This window comes from Hippoglossus stenolepis, chromosome 23, assembly GCF_022539355.2.
Source record: "Hippoglossus stenolepis isolate QCI-W04-F060 chromosome 23, HSTE1.2, whole genome shotgun sequence".
NCBI lineage: Eukaryota > Metazoa > Chordata > Actinopteri > Pleuronectiformes > Pleuronectidae > Hippoglossus > Hippoglossus stenolepis.
In genome coordinates this window covers 10,733,317-10,751,967 of record NC_061505.1, presented here as the reverse complement: position 1 = coordinate 10,751,967, position 18,651 = coordinate 10,733,317, and the positions used below count along the sequence as shown (strand labels likewise).

General features: G+C 43.9%; 3 protein-coding genes across 6 annotated transcripts in view; 2 read left to right on the top strand and 1 right to left on the bottom strand.

Moving 5' to 3' along the window:
* Positions 1–4,145: 4,145 nt before the first annotated feature.
* LOC118102609 (carbohydrate sulfotransferase 12-like) lies at positions 4,146–6,292 on the top strand. Its single transcript, XM_035148916.1, has 5 exons — positions 4,146–4,262; positions 4,641–4,816; positions 4,918–5,061; positions 5,191–5,498; positions 5,592–6,292. Exons 1-5 carry the CDS (start codon positions 4,163–4,165, stop codon positions 5,830–5,832), a joined length of 969 nt encoding a protein of 322 aa, XP_035004807.1. The 5' UTR covers positions 4,146–4,162; the 3' UTR covers positions 5,833–6,292.
* Positions 6,293–6,540: 248 nt separating this feature from the next.
* On the top strand, positions 6,541–10,046 carry LOC118102610 (carbohydrate sulfotransferase 12). 3 transcript variants are annotated; one of them, XM_035148919.2, is made up of 5 exons: positions 6,541–6,814; positions 7,199–7,351; positions 7,450–7,593; positions 7,723–8,030; positions 8,124–8,920. In XM_035148919.2, the coding sequence occupies exons 2-5, from the start codon at positions 7,202–7,204 to the stop codon at positions 8,362–8,364; spliced, it is 843 nt and encodes a 280-aa protein (XP_035004810.1). In that variant the 5' UTR covers positions 6,541–6,814; positions 7,199–7,201; the 3' UTR covers positions 8,365–8,920. The 3 variants fall into 3 exon arrangements, with proteins under 3 accessions (XP_035004810.1, XP_035004808.1, XP_035004809.2); XM_035148917.2 differs by having other exon boundaries at positions 6,542–6,814; positions 7,176–7,351; XM_035148918.2 differs by having other exon boundaries at positions 6,545–6,814; positions 7,176–7,351; positions 8,834–10,046.
* Positions 10,047–11,053: 1,007 nt separating this feature from the next.
* The window catches only part of sema4f (sema domain, immunoglobulin domain (Ig), transmembrane domain (TM) and short cytoplasmic domain, (semaphorin) 4F), a 45,474-nt gene continuing 37,876 nt past the window's right edge, over positions 11,054–18,651 (bottom strand). The window contains exons 1-13 of one of the 2 annotated variants that reach the window (XM_035148912.2): positions 16,533–16,770; positions 15,852–15,950; positions 15,461–15,572; positions 15,221–15,340; positions 14,932–15,086; positions 14,666–14,847; positions 14,343–14,475; positions 14,036–14,243; positions 13,780–13,889; positions 13,541–13,692; positions 13,076–13,131; positions 12,737–12,927; positions 11,054–12,612 (exon numbers count right to left, since the gene is read on the bottom strand). In XM_035148912.2, the coding sequence (XP_035004803.2) occupies positions 11,890–12,612; positions 12,737–12,927; positions 13,076–13,131; positions 13,541–13,692; positions 13,780–13,889; positions 14,036–14,243; positions 14,343–14,475; positions 14,666–14,847; positions 14,932–15,086; positions 15,221–15,340; positions 15,461–15,572; positions 15,852–15,923 (2,214 nt within the window). In that variant the 5' untranslated portion in view covers positions 15,924–15,950; positions 16,533–16,770 and the 3' untranslated portion in view covers positions 11,054–11,889. Of the gene's footprint in view, positions 12,613–12,736; positions 12,928–13,075; positions 13,132–13,540; positions 13,693–13,779; positions 13,890–14,035; positions 14,244–14,342; positions 14,476–14,665; positions 14,848–14,931; positions 15,087–15,220; positions 15,341–15,460; positions 15,573–15,851; positions 15,951–16,532; positions 16,771–18,651 lie in introns of those variants that run through there. The other variant, XM_035148911.2, reaches the window with a different exon arrangement.

The following is an 18,651-nucleotide window of genomic DNA, read 5'->3' as shown; positions in this document are numbered from 1 at the left end:
TTATTGTAGAAAGACCTTAAAATAGGGTTTATCATCCAAAAACCTTCACCAATGATTTAAACATAGAGAAATATTGTTGTTATGTATGCGTTATTATGCTATGATTTTACTGGTCTGTATGTGGCCCCTTAACTAAAATGAGTTTGACACCCCTGGTCTAAGCGCTGCGATCTATCTGGTTAGAATCTGAGATTTCAAGTGTATTTTTGTTACAGAGAAGTTGGTCTAAGGGGATTGGATCCTCCGACGGGTGAAAGCCCTGTAGATTTTTAACCAAGGTTTAGAAGAAACCTGGAAGGTAGACTGACGAGGTACCTTAAAGAGTTTGTTAAGAACACAACCACAGAAAGGACATAATACTGAGTTGTATTTGCATTGTTGAAACAAGACTCCAAAAGCGCGCTATGTAGAGAACTTCTTTAAGGCACTATGATTCATGTTGGTCAGGCAGGATATTTGAAAGTGTATTAAAAAAAATAAAAAAGAAGATGAATTTTGAAATTACCAGTAACCAAGTAATTACAAGAGGAAATTACTATTGATTATATTATATAGGGGTATAACATTATTTTGAGGATGTTTATATTACTAAGTTTCCTATTGCTCCTTACGATAGCGTTTTGGAGATTGATTGAAGACTTAAGGTAACTAATACTTAAAATAAAAAAATTATTTACATAGGTAAATGAAAAACGTGAAGATAAAAATAATGGAACTGATCTGAGTAGTCCTAATATGAACTTCATGTGGAGGAACTATGGTGACACAGCACTAAGTCTGATACAAGTGTGAATGAAAGAATGTGGGTTTCCAGCTGGGGGGTGTTTTAGTATAAGACAGCTAAAACAGCTGAGACTGAAGCTAGAGGAGAAAGAAAAAGTAAGTCAGGCCAGAAAAGTAAATCTTACATTTCAGGCAGATAGGAAGGTATGTGGAATGTGGTTAGAAGAATTGCATCAAAGGGACAGAAAACAAACACTGACAGGGACAGATAACTCCTCACAAGTGTCTCAGTGTCTCAAAATGCAGGTTTCCGACCTCGACTCTTCCCCGCCGAGAAGACGACAACCAGAACAACACCAAGCTCCACCAGAAGCGGATGTTCCACAGGCAGGAGCCCAGGCTCCACAACAACCCCCTTCACCTAATAACATTCCAGATCCGCAACTCCTCTCTTCCCTCGCACCAGACAAGCGGGCAATATGGACTGGGACAAGATCCAGCCCAAATAGCGATGGTTGAAGTGACCTGATGTTGCCAGCCTGTTAAAGGCATCAAGTGGGACTCGGGAAGAGCTTAATAAAAACACATGCAGTTGATGCGAAGAAGATAATTAAACATAGAAAAGAAGAAGAAGAAGAAAAGAGAGACTGATCTGCATAAAGCCTCACTGACAATGTTCAGAGGTTAACATCGCGGACGCAAAAGAAGAGGATTTCACAGAAGAAGGGGAGACGGCATGTGGAATGATGATCGGGACATTTGTTTTCACTGTGGAGAGAAGGGACATTGGGCAAAAAATTGTCCGAAGAAACAGCAACATTACAAGGCTGATGGAACCGAGGCGGGGATGGAGGAGAGGGAGGAACCAGCAACTTTGAACAGAGAACGAGACCGTGAGGAACACTTCACACATCAAGAGGGTGAATGCACCACACGAACACAAACACTTATCATAGAAGTAAAAGATTTTTAGAAAAGAAAGACAAACTACTGATGGGAACATATGTTAAGTATCAATCAGATGCTTATGTTCATATGCCAACGCACTCACTCACAGTGCTAGGGAAAGAGATTATATTCCTTGTAGTTTTAGGAGCAACACATTCAGTCATCAAGAATGATATGTTTGACACACATCCTAAGATGAGCGGATGATTTGTTAGATCTGTGTTAGATTCAGGAAGCACCGTGGTTGAAAAATTCACGACTCCCTTAATATGAGGTGATATTATAATATAATATAATATGAGGCATCACTGAAAAATTCAAGTGTTCATTTTTGCTATCCTCATGTTGTCCAATTAATATGATGGGAAGTGATGTAATTTGTCTTTTGGGCATTTCTCTCGTTTCCACCCCATCAGGAGTCGTAGTGGTCCGAACGGCTGATCTGGATCCACCACAGATTTACACGTGCATTAAGTGTAATGCTACTTCACTGTTATATGCGTATGAATGGAAGCTCTGTTCATCTGTTGTCACATCAATCAACACAGATCTAGTGGATAAGGCCCATTCAGTCACACTAAGAACAGACACCACATTTATGCATCCAGAAGATTTACACTGCACTGCACACAAACACAAAGGGAGAGATGCAGATTTTGAAAAAAAAATGGTTTAGAGAAAGTTGTGAAGAAAGTTGTGTGAAAGAGAAGTTAACACTAAGTTGCATGTTCTGGAATGAACATAGATGTGCTGTTTCTGTAATTTTACTCCAACCAGAAAATAAGTCACCCTCTCAGTTCCTTCGCAGATGTTCAGAGGATGCTTTCCTTTTTTATGTTCCTGATTCACACCCACATGTCTCACTGTCAAAACACAAAAATGATGAATGGCAAGACTTGGGACCGTGGATAAAAAAATGTGTCAATGCTGACGTTTGGGAAAAAACATCAGATCCTGTGGTTCAGTATAATCCATTTTTGAAAGTGTATAGAAAACGATTTACATCTGTTGTTCACACATTCAGAACTGTTCAACTGGACCCAGACAGACACACAGACACCCAATATGCACATGCATATTTACATGATACAAACAACATTTCAGAAACACACCCAGCTCTAAAAGATGTCCCTAAGACACTTTGGGCTCAAGGCAATCATGATGTGGGTTTAATTCGAAACATGAAACCTGTAGTCATCAAACCAAAATCTGACTACAGACCACATCAATCACAATATCCACTAAGACAGGAAGCCATCGATGGTATTACGCCAGTTTTCAACTCTCTATTGAAGGCAGGTGTAATTGTTCCTTGCAAGGATTCACCGGTGCGCACTCCGATTTTTCCGGTAAAGAAAGTTTGTGATGAATCACAACCTGATGAGTGGCAATTTGTTCAAGATTTGAAAGCTGTCAATGCCGCAGTACAACAGCGCGCTCCGTCGGTTCCAAATCCTTATACAATCCTTTCCCAAGTTCCGCCGGATAGTAAATGGTTCTCTGTCGTTGATCTGGCAAATGCATTCTTCAGCGTTCGAATTGATAAAGACAGCCAATACTGGTTTGCATTTGAGTTCAACAGAGAAAGTTATACATTCACACGCCTGTGTCAGGGCTATTGTGAATCACCGACCATTTACAACCAGGCACTAAAAGAAAGCTTGAGCTCATTAGAGATAACACCAGCAAGTGCACTTTTACAATATGTTGACGATTTAATGAGTTGTGCTCCAACTAAAGAACAACGTGAAAATGATACTGTGGCTCTCTTAAAACATTTAGCTGCAGAAGGCCACAAAGCAAGCCTGAAAAAATTGCAAATTAGGGCATGTGATCACAGCAGAGGGCAAATCCCTCCCCCCTAAGAGAGTATTAGCAATTCAAAATATTCCAAAACCTGTCACAAAGAAACAAGTGATGTCATTCCTGGGAATGTGCTCTTATTGCAGATCATTTATTCCTAACTATGCTGTCCTCGAGGAGCCCCTCAGCGCAATCGCACACGGGCAAGGCTTACAAGCATATAGTATAGTCATATGGACTGATGACACAGATAAAGCTTTCACTGACTTGAAACTGACCCTACAAACGACCCCGACTTTAGGACTACCGAACCCTGACCGACCTTTCACACACTTGGCTTCGATATCATCTATTCTATTGGAAATGCCTAACATCACTGTGAAAAAATGCAATGTTCTTAACCCAGCTACTCTTCTTCCAACAGAAGGAGATGGTGAACAACACAACTGTGTAGTAACAATAACTGAAGTTTGTTCCCCCAGACCAGATTTACAGGAAACACCATTGCAGAATCCAGACTTTGAACTGTTTGTGGATGGATCAGCATCTCGCAGGTCAGACACAGGAGCAAATTAAGGTTGGTTTCTCTGTGGTAACAGCACATGACACATTGATTGCACGACCTGCACGACCATAAACCTCTGTTTATGACACAAATGTATGTACAACACTTTCAGAACCCGCTGCCATGGCACTATCCAGAGGACTCCTGCAGTCCCTCGGATTTCTTGGATCGATTTTTCTCATCATGTCCTTTTACAGATGGAACATGTCCGAGCGAAAAAGAGGTAAAATGTGTGTGTGTTAGTTTCTCACTGTTCCTGCTGCATCCTGCTCTTGGTTTAAAATGCATTTGCTTCTTTCTATTCATTGTTTGCATTTTGCTCTCCACTGCCTATGAAATGGGTATTAGTACATGGACTGGTAGATGGTGGACATGTGACCTCAGCTCTGATTACTTTTGGATTATCATGTATTACATTGAATGTAACACAGTTCATTTCTTTACCTGACTGAGGCTTTGACAAAGAGAGATGTTTGCCCTTTGGCTTGGTTTTGGCCACACCTCTTTTCTCTTTGAGTAAGAATTCCAAGCTAAAGCTGAATTATTTTAGCATTAAACACTTTGGATGACTGAATGTATCTTCTGCTTCATCTTATCACAGCAGAGAGGATGCATAACTTACAGGAAGTGAGAAAACAGCTGCTAAAAGAAAACTGTAAATATGACAAAGAGGCCACTTCTGAGGGAAAACAAAGTTTCGAAGACATAAGTGACAGCGAGCTGAAGCACCTCATTGTGGATGACAAGCACGGCATCATCTACTGTTACATTCCCAAGGTGACACTAGTGTGAACACACAGCTCACAAGATTGTTTAGGAACATACTTTATAGCTTAATGCCCCGCTGGCTGTATACTCTGTCTTTTTCTTATCTACAGGTTGCATGTACCAACTGGAAGAGGGTGATGTTTGTACTGAAACAGGGGGAGCCATATCAGGACCCTAGTCCCATATCTAGAGACCTGGCTCATGTCCCTGGCGGGTTCACTCTTTTAAACAGCTTCCCAAGAATAGAGATAAAGGTGAGTCCATATAGTGACCTCAGAAGTGTCCTTAAACTTACAAACCAAAGGTTTGTCTCAGTATGAGTTGATTCACTTTCAACACAGCTAGTATGACAGTGTTCATGTGTATTGTATTTTTAACGACAGGCAAGGCTGAAGCACTACACCAAGTTCCTGTTTGTACGGGACCCGTTCGTCCGTCTCACCTCCGCCTACCGAGACAAATTCGAGAAAGACAGCAACGTCTACTTTGACAACTTCACCCGAGAGATCCTGCGTCTCTACGGCAACCAGCCTAATCCACCACAGACGATGGCCGAGGCGTCAGCATCAGGCGTGCACATTTCATTTTACAACTTCATTCAATACCTGCTGGACCCACAGACAGAGAGGGAACTGCCCTTTGAACCTCACTGGAGGCAGATGCACCGTCTTTGCCACCCCTGCCTCATACAGTAAGGACATTTTGAATGCTACAAAGATCCTGTCCTCTGCGTTGTTGATGGAAATTTACCTAAAGGTTGATACTGGTTGTTTTTTTGTCTCAGGTATGATTTCATTGGCCATCAGGAGACTCTACAGGAGGATGCTGAACAGCTACTGAACACCTTAAAGCTGCAGAACGACATTAAGTTCCCTCCTTCCTATGACAACATTACAGCTCCTGAGTCTTTGTCAGGCTGGTTCAGAACAGTGCCTCTAGTGGAAAGGAGGAAGCTGTACAAGCTCTATGAGACTGACTTTAGGCTTTTTGGCTACAGAAAGCCAGATGAATTGCTTGATGGTTGAGAGGAAGTCATGAGAACTTCACTCCTCTCTAAGAAACCAATAAGCACAGAAACCACAGCATTCACTGCTCAGCCAAGAGCAAACAATGTTTTTTTGCATGAAGCGACAACCATTCAATAAAAGTAACTTAATAAAAGAAGCAAAACAAAAGAGTATTTAATTAAAGAAAAATAGAGAGTTGCAGAGAAAATCTTTCCCAGCTAGAGAAGAACAGAGCTGTCAAACCTGGAGTGTATCAGGAGGTCTGACCGCAAACATACAAAGAGAATACATCATAACATACAGTCATCTGTATAATAGTTCTGTGAGTAACTGATGGTGAAATGTTCGCTCTGCATGAAGTGAAAACCTCTTTTCTCAGGACATGTAATTCTGTTTTAGACAGGAATCTTAACTAGGCGCACAGAGTATAGTACAGTCTGTGTATCTTCTACTATAAATAAAGTTGGTTGAAAGAAAACACTGAGTGTGAGTGGAGTCAGATTTTCTCTGAGCCGTGGTTCTCCTTTCCTAACTCCTTTCCTAACTCCTTATGGCTTCTCCCTCACAGCTGTCCTTGACCTTGTGACGTTTCCCCATCGGGGTCAAGGAGCAGTGGTTGGGAAAGGAGATTATTTTGACTTTCCGAACGTTCTCCATGTAAGACAGTTCTCTCTTTGTTACAGCTCTCTGCCACCTCTTAAACCAGGGAAAGTACTTAGCCAATGACACTCAGCTGTGCCAATTACCCTCCCTGGCACAGGTGGATGTGCTCTGCTGAGCCACCTCCACAAGTGGCTCTGAATCTTATTCACTCCAGTGTGTTTTTTAAGGTTTTGTTCAGTCGCTGTATTGTCATTGTTTCTGGTTCATTAGCATAGGCTCACTTCTATAAATCCAGCTGCCATGGCACTATGCAGAGAACTCCTGCAGCACCCTGGATTTATTGGATTGATTTTTCTCATGTTTAGTTACGGATGGGACATGTACCAGCAAAACAGAGGTAAAATGTGTGTGTGATTCTCATTGTTCCTGCTGCATCCTGCTCTTGGTTTAAAATGCATTGATTACATTTGTTGTTTGCATTTTGTGCTCCACTGCCTATGAAATGGGTATTAGTACATGGACTGGTAGATGGTGGACATGTGATCTCAGCTCTGATTACTTTTGGATTATCATGTATTACATTGAACGTAGCAGTTGATTTTATTTCCTGACTGGGGCTTTGACCGAGACAAATATTTGCCCTCTGGCCCCACTTCTTATCTCCTGAAAAATCCATCCTGAAACAGACTTAAATTAGCACTTAACATTTCAGATGACTGAGAATCTTCACAGATATATTCTGATTCTTCTTATCACAGCTGAGAGGATGCATAATTTACAGGAAATGAGAAAACAGCTGCTAAAAGAAAACTGTAAACATGACAAAGAGGCCACTTCTAAGCGGAAACACGGTTTCGAAGACATAAGTGACAGCGAGCTGAAGCACCTCATTGTGGATGACAAGCACGGCATCATCTACTGTTACATTCCCAAGGTGACACAAACATGAACACACAGCACACAAGATTGTTTAGGAACATACTTTCTTGTTAGCTTAATACTCTGTATACTCTGTCTTTTTCTTATCTACAGGTTGCATGTACCAACTGGAAGAGGGTGATGTTTGTACTGAAACAGGGGGAGCCATATCAGGACCCTAGTTCCATATCTGGTTCGATGGTTCATGTCCCTGGCACGTTACCTCTTTTAAAAAGCCTCCCAAGAATAGAGATAAAGGTGAGTCCATATAGTGACCTCAGAAGTGTCCTTAAACTTACAAACCAAAAGTTTGTCTCACTATGAGTTGATTCACTTTCAACACAGTTAGTATGACAGTGTTGATGTGTATTGTATTTTTAACGACAGGCAAAGCTGAAGCACTACACCAAGTTCCTGTTTGTACGGGACCCGTTCATCCGTCTCACCTCCGCCTACCGAGACAAATTCGAGAAAGACAACGACTTCTACTATGACACCTTCGCCCGAGACATCCTGCGTCTCTACGGCAACCAGCCTAATCCACCACAGACGATGGCCGAGGCGTCAGCATCAGGCGTGCACATTTCATTTTACAACTTTATTCAATACCTGCTGGACCCACAGACAGAGAGGGAACTGCCCTTTGAACCTCACTGGAGGCAGATGCACCGTCTTTGCCACCCCTGCCTCATACAGTAAGGACATTTTGAATGCTACAAAGATCCTGTCCTCTGCGTTGTTGATGGAAATTTACCTAAAGGTTGATACTGGTTGGTTTTATGTCTCAGGTATGATTTCATTGGCCATCAGGAGACTCTACAGGAGGATGCTGAACAGCTACTGAACACCTTAAAGCTGCAGAACAGCATTAAGTTCCCTGCTTCCTATGACAACATTACAGCTCCTGAGTCTTTGTCAGGCTGGTTCAGAACAGTGCCTCTAGTGGAAAGGAGGAAGCTGTACAAGCTCTATGAGACTGACTTTAGGCTTTTTGGCTACAGAAAGCCAGATGAATTGCTTGATGGTTGAGAGGAAGTCATGAGAACTTCACTCCTCTATTAAACACTCACCGCTCAGCCAACAATAGATTTTACTTGGACTGACAACTATTTAACAAACTGGCTTTGTCACTCAAAAGAATCAAAAGCACTGCAGCTACATCATGGCACTGATCATGCAATAGTAGATCTTCATATTCAGTCTATGGTTTACACCCGTCATTATTGACTAACTTCACTTGTTTAGTTAATCGCTCTCACGTGGAGCTCAACAGAATGAGTCACCACTTTTGGCTTCAGGGTGCTGTTGCTCAGCAAAAATTCTGTAGTGTTGTTTTAATGCAACATTTACATGTCAGTAATAAGTAATACAAGTAGAAGCTACTAGTTAGAGCTGATTATAAAATTATATCAGTCATATTGGTAAATAATTGATGACATCAGCAAGTTTCCAAGTTTTTCTGACTTGGATCTACTTCTAATCCATCCCCACTTCTCAGGACCAAGTCTAGCTCCTCCTTCCCCCTCCTCTGGACGACGTCTAGCTCCTCGACCCCCCTCCTCTGGACCACTTCTAGCTCCTCCATTCCCCTCCTCTGGACCACTTCTAGCTCCTCCATTCCCTCCTCTGACCACGTCTAGCTCCTCCATTCCCCTCCTCTGGACCACTTCTAGCTCCTCCACCCCCTTCCTGTAGGCCACTTCTAGCTCCTCCATCCCCTTCCTCTGGACCACTTCTAGCTCCTCCATCCCCTTCCTCTGACCACTTCTAGCTCCTCCATCCCCTTCCTCTGACCACTTCTAGCTCCTCCATCCCCCTCCTGTAGGCCACTTCTAGCTCCTCCATCCCCTTCCTCTGGACCACTTCTAGCTCCTCCATCCCCTCCTGTAGGCCACTTCTAGCTCCTCCATCCCCTTCCTCTGGACCACTTCTAGCTCCTCCATCCCCCTCCTGTAGGCCACTTCTAGCTCCTCCATCCCCTTCCTCTGGACCACTTCTAGCTCCTCCATCCCCTTCCTCTGGGCCACTTCTAGCTCCTCCATCCCCTCCTCTGGACCACTTCTAGCTCCTCCATCCCCTTCCTCTAGGCCACTTCTAGCTCCTCCATCCCCTTCCTCTGGACCACTTCTAGCTCCTCCATCCCCTTCCTCTAGGCCACTTCTAGCTCCTCCATCCCCTTCCTCTGGCCACTTCTAGCTCCTCCATCCCCCTCCTCTAGGCCACTTCTAGCTCCTCCATCCCCTTCCTCTGGACCACTTCTAGCTCCTCCATCCCCTTCCTCTGGGCCACTTCTAGCTCCTCCATCCCCTTCCTCTAGGCCACTTCTAGCTCCTCCATCCCCCTCCTCTGGACCGCCTCAAGCTTCTCCATCGCCCCTGGAGACGATGTCTGATGTTGACAACACAACACAGTGCTATTATGCAGGAGAGCAGGGTTCGATTTCAGTGTGAAACTTTAGCTTTTATTTATTTTCTCGCTCTTCCCATTATTACATAGTCTGCGGTTGTCACCAGATACAAATGTATCGCGCATAAGACTTGCATGAAACTTAATCTCGTATTTTTCCATGATGCCACCAGAATGTTCAGCATCGTGTTTGTGACAAATGGATGGACTGGAGTGAGAGAGGACTGTGTGCACCAGTGCTTGTGAACTGTATGTGCAATCATTTCAGATCTGGTAAATAATATAATAAAGTCTGAGTGATGTTACCTTCTCTGTTCTCCCACACATTTTCATGAACAATGTCGCAAAACCTATCCACCACGTGTCTGTTTGTGCATGAAGTAAACCTTACTTAGAACATTGATCGTATTTGTCTGTAGTACATGGATGACTCTGTTCATTTTCAATTCAAATACTTGAAACTACAGGCACAGTAAATCCTCTCACTCGAGGAGGCGTTCACGGGAACTTTCTCAGCTGGGAACTATCGTTGACATGACCTATAACACCGTTCTCATCATGTCTGTATGAAGGGACACATCTCATAGCAGTTCAGAATGGACATATGTAGCTCAATAGCATTAGCTTTGGTGAATTAGACCGATGACTTACAGGTTGTAGGATGCAGGGACACATGTGGACAACTTCACCAAGGCGTGCGCCAGCAGCACTTCCACGTGTCCACGAAGAGACCGCAGTGAGAGCTGGGTCCATTTCTCCGGTCTCTGTTCTACACTGGTGGCTTTTTAAGCTAACGTCCAGTTTTTTTAATTCGACCAGCAGGTTTAGCGTTAGCATTAGCCTGTAGCGGGAGCAGTTCAAGGCGAGCAGGGAAAATCAGGCGCACGAAGTCTGCTCGATTAAAAACCTTCTGAAAGCTCCGCAAAAATGTCGAGTGCACAAACTCGTTTCTCTCAGGCTTAGATCAACTTCACCGTCATTGAATTTAACTTAGTTTAAAGCTGTGCTGGTTAAAGTTAGTGCTCAGGTGACACCTGTCATATCGCTCAGGTTTTGTTTGTCAACAGGATGGCGTAAAAAAGACGCAACTGATTTACATGGAACTTTGTGGAGGGGTGGGACACGACCAAAGGAAGAAGCCATTCAATTTGGGTATAGATCCACATCAGGAACACATCTACTCATCGATGCGGACAATATCACACACTGTTGAATGGATACTCACACAGATTCAGTTTTGCTCCGTCCAAAAGAAGCACAGGCCAGTTAGTTTGAAATGTTGACGAGATCAGATGGGAACAGTGATACCAGGTAAACAGCAACTTTTGTGTCTTTATTATAAAACAGGACAGAAAAACCCAATACATTTTTATGTTGAAATCCACACACAAGGTGATTGTGGCTCAGTGACCGTTCTGCAGATTAATTCCACATCCTTGTTGAAAATCATTTGTAACGGTGTAGGTGAACAGTGACATAGCTGGGCAGCTGTAGACTTTCTTGCTGATGGGTGAACTTGAACCTATCATCCACTTGACCTCTGTGGCAGTTTAGGCAGGAACAGCCCCGTCATGGTCCTTTTAGTCTCTGACAGTGACATCTATTTGTCTGAAGCCCAGGAGTGGGCAGTCCGTGGCTCAGCAGTCCTTTGGTGCCTTTGGACCCTCGAAAGTTTGGTGTGTCAGAGAGAGAAATAGAAACACAGAGAGAGGTGCCGAAAGATGCAACGTGCACTCGTCTGCGGTGCCATTACGAGAAGAGGACGAGAGTGCGAACGACAACACAGACGCTAAGGACAAAGACAATATGGCTTTTGGTCACACACGTGGACATTTTGTCTTTGATTCATTGTGACATCTGAAATGCTCAGTGTCACGCTCACTGTCCTGTCCACAGCTTATATTTACAGTTTTATTTATTTACATCTGATACATTTATGTAGCTGTGACAGTCCATCCCAACACTCGCAGTTCTCTCTATAAGTCTCTCATACTCACATATTTTCCTCACGTCTCTGTGGTCTCTCTTCGAGCCACAGCTCCCTTTCAAAGGCATTTGGCAGTAGCCATTTTGCATCCCTCCCAGAAGTACTCAGTTTATTTGGAGGAAGCAAAAATGGTGCAATTATTAATATTTGTTATCACTTAGTCATATTGAGCTTTCCTCACACTGAGCTAGTGGTGCTGGTAATTTAAACATGGGAAAGCTGGCAAGCTCCTCCTCTAGTCCTTTAATTCCTTCCCCTAAGCCGTCCCCCAGCCCTTCATCCACCTCGTCCCCCTCCCCTGACTCCCTCTCTACCACCTTAGGCCTCACTCTCTCCCCCGTCCTTGCGTCCAACATGTCTGCAGCTAGAATTTCGGAGGCAAGCTTCAGCCCACTGCTACTCGTGTTGCAGTTGGTGTACAAGGTATTCCCGTGGCCATTGCTTGGGTTGCTGTGGATCAGGGTCCCGCTGTAGCTGTTACCATGGTGACCACCATTCCCCTGGTTGCTGAGGAGGGTGGTTGACGTGGTTGTGGTCGCGGTCCCGTTTCGTTTCTCCGTTAGCCGGAATCCCTCCGACAGCAAGCTGGCGCTGCTCGGGGACTGCGGAGTAGCAGAGGAGCCGAGTAAGTCCTGCCCCTTCCCCGACGACAGCGAATTATCTGGCAGCTGGTGGCCCTGGCGTCCAATGTTGCGTCGCCGGTTCAAGAAGTACAGGACAAACATACCAAACGCTACACCCGCACAGAAGAAAAGGATGTAGATAGCCAGGACGTGACGACTACCGGCTGTGGCTACTGTTCCTTCAACATTGGGGCCTTTTAGTGTGAGGTGATAGGCTGCTCTACGACAGGGGGTGTGGTCTCTGATACCCGGTCTCACCTCCTGGAACCAAGACGAAAAGAGAGAGAGTGTGAATTGACCTGTATGCGGAGTGAAAATTTAAGTATAATGAAGCAACAGTTAAAACAAAATAAAGAATTTGCGGTTAATATCAGTACAGTAGTACCTGGCATGTGCAGATGTATTTTCCCAGGCTCTCCTCTGTGACGGTCACGTCCAGGTCAGAGTGATGTTGCCGGGTGTGTCTGTGGAGAGGATGCTCCCAGGTGCAGGGCCTGGGAGTCAGCTGGACGCACGGCAACAGGAGGCGCAGGCCGATGGAAACTTGCAGCTCCCTGGTGGACGGAGAGCAATGCCCTGGAGGAGAGAGAGCAAGCGGCGAGACAGCAGATAGGTGAATAACAGGAGACGGGGGTATATGATACTTGTTTTAAATTGATGATTAACTTAATTTACATAGTGTGTGATCGCCACATTAAAAAGTAAAACAGTGGAGTGCACGTACCCTCCTTTAAATCACATTTCCTCAAGGCATCCTCAACCGAATCACCTGGACCAGGCCTGGACACACACACAAAATGTAGTCAAACTTTTGTATCAAATGTTTTAGTAGGAACAGAAGTCTTTCCTTTGCATTTAAAAACACATCCTCAAATAATAATAATAATAATAATCTATTAATGATGTATCAAGTGTGATATGATTAGTGATGGTTGTATCTCTTTTTTTCTGGTATCTACTCAACATCATCATTAGACGTTTTACTTCGGCTCTGCTCACTGGTTATTTCAGATTTTTTACAAAAAATGACTTTAGTGTTTTCACTATAAAACTAAATGAACATGCTGATCAGAAATATAGCTACATTTTTACACTAAACTAAGCTTTTCTAAATCAATACAGTTCCTGCCTGCTTGTGATTTTCATTCCTGTAAGTCTTCCAGTTCTCTGTGTAGAGAGTAGTACTCACTTTGCTGCCGTGCTCCTGCAGGCCGCTTCCTCCTCGCTCCACACACAGCCCAGTCCTCTGGCTCTGGCACACAGCTCACAGTTGGGATACAGAGCGCAGCCTTCAGCCTGGACACGAGCCAGAGACAGAGGGCTGCCCACCAGAGCCTGGCCCTGGAAACACAAGATGAAAGCTGATATGTCCTGGCACTGCAGGTGACTATGTGTGTGAAGGGGGTGTACGGCAGCATGTAGTCTTACCTTGTGTAGTAATATATTGTTGACAGGTTCATATGAGGCGAACAGAGGAATCTCCTGCAGAAGGGTGGTATTCTGGCCCACTACCTCCACCTGGTGGAGCTCCCCACGGTCTGCAACATACACGATCGCATGGTGAACTTTTACATCTCATCTTTTACCAAACTATTTCAACACTTTTTTTGTGATTAATTCCCAAAGTATTAAATATGTCTAGAAAGATGCTGTTAGCGACATGTATGTCCTTATATCTCCTCACCTGTTCCGAGGTGCAGCACCACTCCTATTGGCTCTGCTCCTATCTGGGTTACAGCCAGCTTGGTGTATCTTGTCCCCTTGCGGACCAGCAGGGGTGCTGCGGTAACGCTGTTCTCCATCAGAGGGTGGTCCCTCACGAATGTCAGCACCTTGTCTGGGAGATTTAGGGATGACCCCAATCCTTCGGCCTTTAAGGCGTTATTTAAACACTAGAAAAGTGTGGAGGGGGGAAGAAATACATTAGGGACGTTGAAGGAGGCATTGTAGAAGAGATTGATAGAAAGATATGGGGTAGTAAAGCTCAGTACCTGGCCAGGCCGCGGTGTGGGGACAGGATTCCAGCCCTCACCGGTCTTCTTCAGCTCTTTAAAGGGGCCGTCCATCACTTTGATGATGTCAGACAAGCTGAAAACACACACTGCTGACAGCTCCTCACGTTCCCTGTGAAAAAAAAGTAATATTAAGAGTTAATTTCTCATGATGTCAAATATAAAAAGGACCAACATTCAGGGGAAAAGCCTATTCCATTTCTTACTTAGAGTTAAAGGAGAAAAATGATTCCCAAAATGATTTCTTCTTTCCAAGAGTGTCAAAAAAACATGTGCAAGGTTCTGCTTGTTCCTCATCTTACCACTGGGAGGTGAAGAGTCCGTAGAAGTGCGTGCTGCTGGGGTCGCCTGGTGTGTGCTGCATGGTGAAAACATCGGTCAGGATGTTGTAGCGCTGATCGCTGGGTTTGTCCTCACACACCAGCTGGGCCTTAAGGAAGGTGGTCCAACGTCGCTGCAGAGTCTTCATCCCTCCCACATCAGACTAAGGGAGAAAGAGACGTCAGGTGGGAATATAATCAGAGCAAATAACGGAAAGATAAATCAGTCTATCAAGACGTTGGGTTACCTTGCAGACTCGTGCCACCCTGGGGACCTTGACTTTGGTGTAGAGGTCGTATTCTTTGGCTACCTCAGTGAAGAAGAAGTAGATTTTGTCGTCATCGCCGGTCGGGTTGCTGGCTGCGGACTCTTCTATGAAGGCTGAGCTCACAAACTCTGGGTCTAAAACACACAAACACACATTCGTCTTATTCCTGTGGGAAAGTATGATTAAGAATATGCCAAAAGGGTGTTTGTGTTGGAGTGTCAGCACATGCGGATATGGGGGTGTGTGAAAGTGTGCATGCGTGTCTCACCACTAAGCCAGTTGATGGATTGTTCGGTTCGGATGCGCTGATGCTCTGGGCCTGTTGCCCTGGAGATGTCAAACAGCGTTCCCAGGAAGTTACTGGTGGCTGCTGTATATAGGGTACCACCTGGAGACACACAAACAGCAAGAAGCAAGTTTTAACTGGTGCATGTCGAAATGCAATAGTAGCCTAAAAATAAAACCCTTGGCTGACAACTGATAACAAACAAGCAGTCGTGGGACTTACCTGCCATAACAGCTGTGTAGTGCTGACTGGGCTCAAAGGGACACTTGCCCTTCCCCGTCTCCATCTTCAATTCTCCATCATTATTTTTCTCCAGGGTGAAGGAGGGAAGCTCCTTTAGGACGACAGGGAAAGAGAAGGACAAATAAGAGTGTGCGAGTAGATTAACAAATAAAGAATTATTCACATTATCAATTTTCTAGATTAATTAGAGTGAAAAACTAAATCTTTCTTGCACTCTTATCTATAAAGCTATTGTGACTTTTAGTGCTCAAAGTACCTGCTGGAAAATGTCACTTGCAGCAAAACATTTAAAAGCTTATAGGGGTTGATTGTAGGTGCATGTGCGCGCACGCACGCACGCGCACACACACACACACACACACACACTAACCAGAAAGGCACACTGGGGTTCGAAGGCATGGGTGCCACACACGTAGATGCGTCCCTCTTCCAGAAACTCCATTAGGCGGATGTAGTTATGGCAGTCCACCTGCAGGGGGACACAAAGACCCAGAAATAAGCAAAAGCTTACATCCAATGTAAAACTATTATAAAATGTTTCATGACTATGTAAAGATAAAATGATGTATGTATTATTAAACATACGATGACAAATTCATAAAAAAATTAAGATAAATGATATTTTAACTACAGTTATTTACAAAAACTCAGAAGATAATGATGTATATGCATATCTTCATATTTCTTGTTGGCTATGACTGTTTAAGGAAACCAGATTAGTGTTAATCTAAATCGAGTTCTTTTATAAAGAAGATTTTTAGTTTTAGAACTAGAATCGTGTGTTTTCAGCCATAAACCAAAGTGCTTCAAATCAGCCACACTGAGATTATGGGGAAAAGTCGAAGAAGACTCTGAGAACGGCTGGAGAAGCAATGATTCTGATCGGAAATTGGAGACCCCCACTGCTGGTAGAGATACTTGAGACCTCAACTGGTGTCAGCAGAGACCCCCCCTTACTAACTCACACACACACACACACACACACACACACACAGGCATGAAATCTGAAACCTAAATCTACTCCTTTTCATGTATCAATAAAAAAACACACCTCTGTTCTCCTCGCTCACTTTTCTTCAAGCTTCTCTTTACAAACAAATATGTCTGCAGCTGTTATGGAAACACAGCCTACCCAGTTACCATGAAGCCATGACACAGGCAACTTTTTCGGTGTGTGTGCGAGTCTCTGCTTGCCATCCTGGATGAGCTCCACGCCTGAGTCACCTCCTCCCCAGGGACCTGATTCTCTCTGATGCCCAGATCATGTCACCCAAATCAGCACCCGCCACTGCCACACACACACACACACGCCAGCCCTCGCTGCGGTATCAGCTTCATGTGAGACGGCGGACACAGAGCCAGGGAGAAAAGAAAGAACGCTCAGGCTGCTAACAATGGGATCAGCTTGGGGATTAGCTATTTCATTGGCCCATATTAACCTCATTCTTGTTAATAAGTTTCATTCACAATCTGGCATAGGGTGGGTCCAATGGCTCTATTCTATTTGATTCTATTCAATTTTATTCTACTTTCAATTATAATTGGGTCTAATTAGTCGAAAAGCTTCTATGGCTTCGTTGCTCATTGCTCACAGTAGAAAGTCAACGAGTGCCACAACAGATGCTAAAAGAGAGCCTTATTGCAATAATTACAGGAAATTAAAGTGTGAGTGGGAATTTTCCTTTATCTCCTGCGCTACTCCAGGGGTGGAGAATATTCTGCCTCTGGGCTGTGTACAATTCCTGAATAAAATAAACATCCAGAGATCCAGGAATAAATTTTTTAAAAAAAGACAGAATATTTTTTTTCTGTGATAAAAGAAAATAATATATTAGACACCACATCATTCAGTGTGATCCCTCCTGGCTGTCTGCCTGTCATATATAGAACTCGGTTCTTTCTGCCTGCAGACCACCAGGTTTTTCTATGTTGTTGTGTATGATTACTCTTCAAACACACAATGTGCCATCTTCTATTGACTCTATTAAAACTAGTGACCAGTACATATGAGAGGACAAATGGTTATTGTCACATGGATGAGCTTCTAGATAATTTATAAGATGTGGTGGTTGGTTAATTGACCTGTGCATGGTAGAATATTGTGTTGCAGTGAAGCATTGTATAAACGCACACGCACACACACAATCCTTAGCTTTTTTCCCCATGAGGTCTACTGGTCATGACAATGTCAATGATGGAAAAGGTCTTACACATCTCTCTCGCTCAGCTTCACGCTAGTTTCCTGTTGAGTCTACAGCCGCCTTCTCTACTCTCGTGCACATAGCTCCTCTTCCTTTCTCGCTGGCTGTCTCTTGTTCTTCCTCTTCCTGTTTCCTCACCCCCCCCCTTCTTCCTAATCCCTCCGACTCACACGTAATCTTGTAATCAGTGTCTCAGCAGAAAAACACCCTCTCTTTCCTGCCTTTATCAATCTTTCACCCCCCCCCTCCCCGGCCTTACACTGGAAAGCAGAAATCTGCCCTGATGATTGTATAAAATAGGTCAAAACTCATTGCGCTGCGCTTTAGTTAAAACACTGACCTTCCACTGGCTTTGTTTATCTCCACATTTGACCTCATTTTTCTGGCCTCAAGGCATTCTTTAAGCACTTCTGAGTATTAAGAGTAATTCCAGACTGTAAAGTTTGATGATGAAGTTCAGCCTGGCACTGTTCATAAAACCGTTAAAACCAAAGAGTCAGTGCAACATTACTCAACAAATACTTTTCCATTGCACAGTTAGTTTACTCTGCCTTGTTGTTGTCACAGCAAAATGAGTTGTACAGCTTCAGTGTACAGTACGCTCTATTTAATCAGTTTCCACAGACACTTACTGGACATCTGTGACTTCACATGCACCCTCTCTTACTCTCTCTCACACACACACCCCTGATGAGACCTTGGCACTAGTCCCAGAATTTCCTATCCTATCCGATGCCTAACAGCAAGGGGCTGCGACACACAGATGCTCACTGAGGCACAAAATATAGGTCCGTGAAAACACACATTTCAAATGTCTGAGGCCACTTGAACACAATAAATTGGGGAATATTATTAAACAAGTGCAGGGAATCTATCTAAGACCTTATCCAATCCATTTAGGTAATCTTTCAGCAATAATAGTAATAAAAATTTACAAATATCCTAAAAGTCGATGATCTAAAACTGGAT

Bases quoted from the DNA above. Each gene is read 5' to 3' on its own strand.
- LOC118102609 (XM_035148916.1), top strand. From the start codon at position 4,163: ATGGCACTATCCAGAGGACTCCTGCAGTCCCTCGGATTTCTTGGATCG. The intron at 4,263-4,640 runs GTAAAATGTGTG...ATCTTATCACAG, and splicing joins CATGTCCGAGCGAAAAAGAG to CAGAGAGGATGCATAACTTA. The intron at 4,817-4,917 runs GTGACACTAGTG...TCTTATCTACAG, and splicing joins TCTACTGTTACATTCCCAAG to GTTGCATGTACCAACTGGAA.
- LOC118102610 (XM_035148917.2), top strand. From the start codon at position 6,718: ATGGCACTATGCAGAGAACTCCTGCAGCACCCTGGATTTATTGGATTG. The intron at 6,815-7,175 runs GTAAAATGTGTG...TTCTTATCACAG, and splicing joins CATGTACCAGCAAAACAGAG to CTGAGAGGATGCATAATTTA. The intron at 7,594-7,722 runs GTGAGTCCATAT...TTTTAACGACAG, and splicing joins TCCCAAGAATAGAGATAAAG to GCAAAGCTGAAGCACTACAC.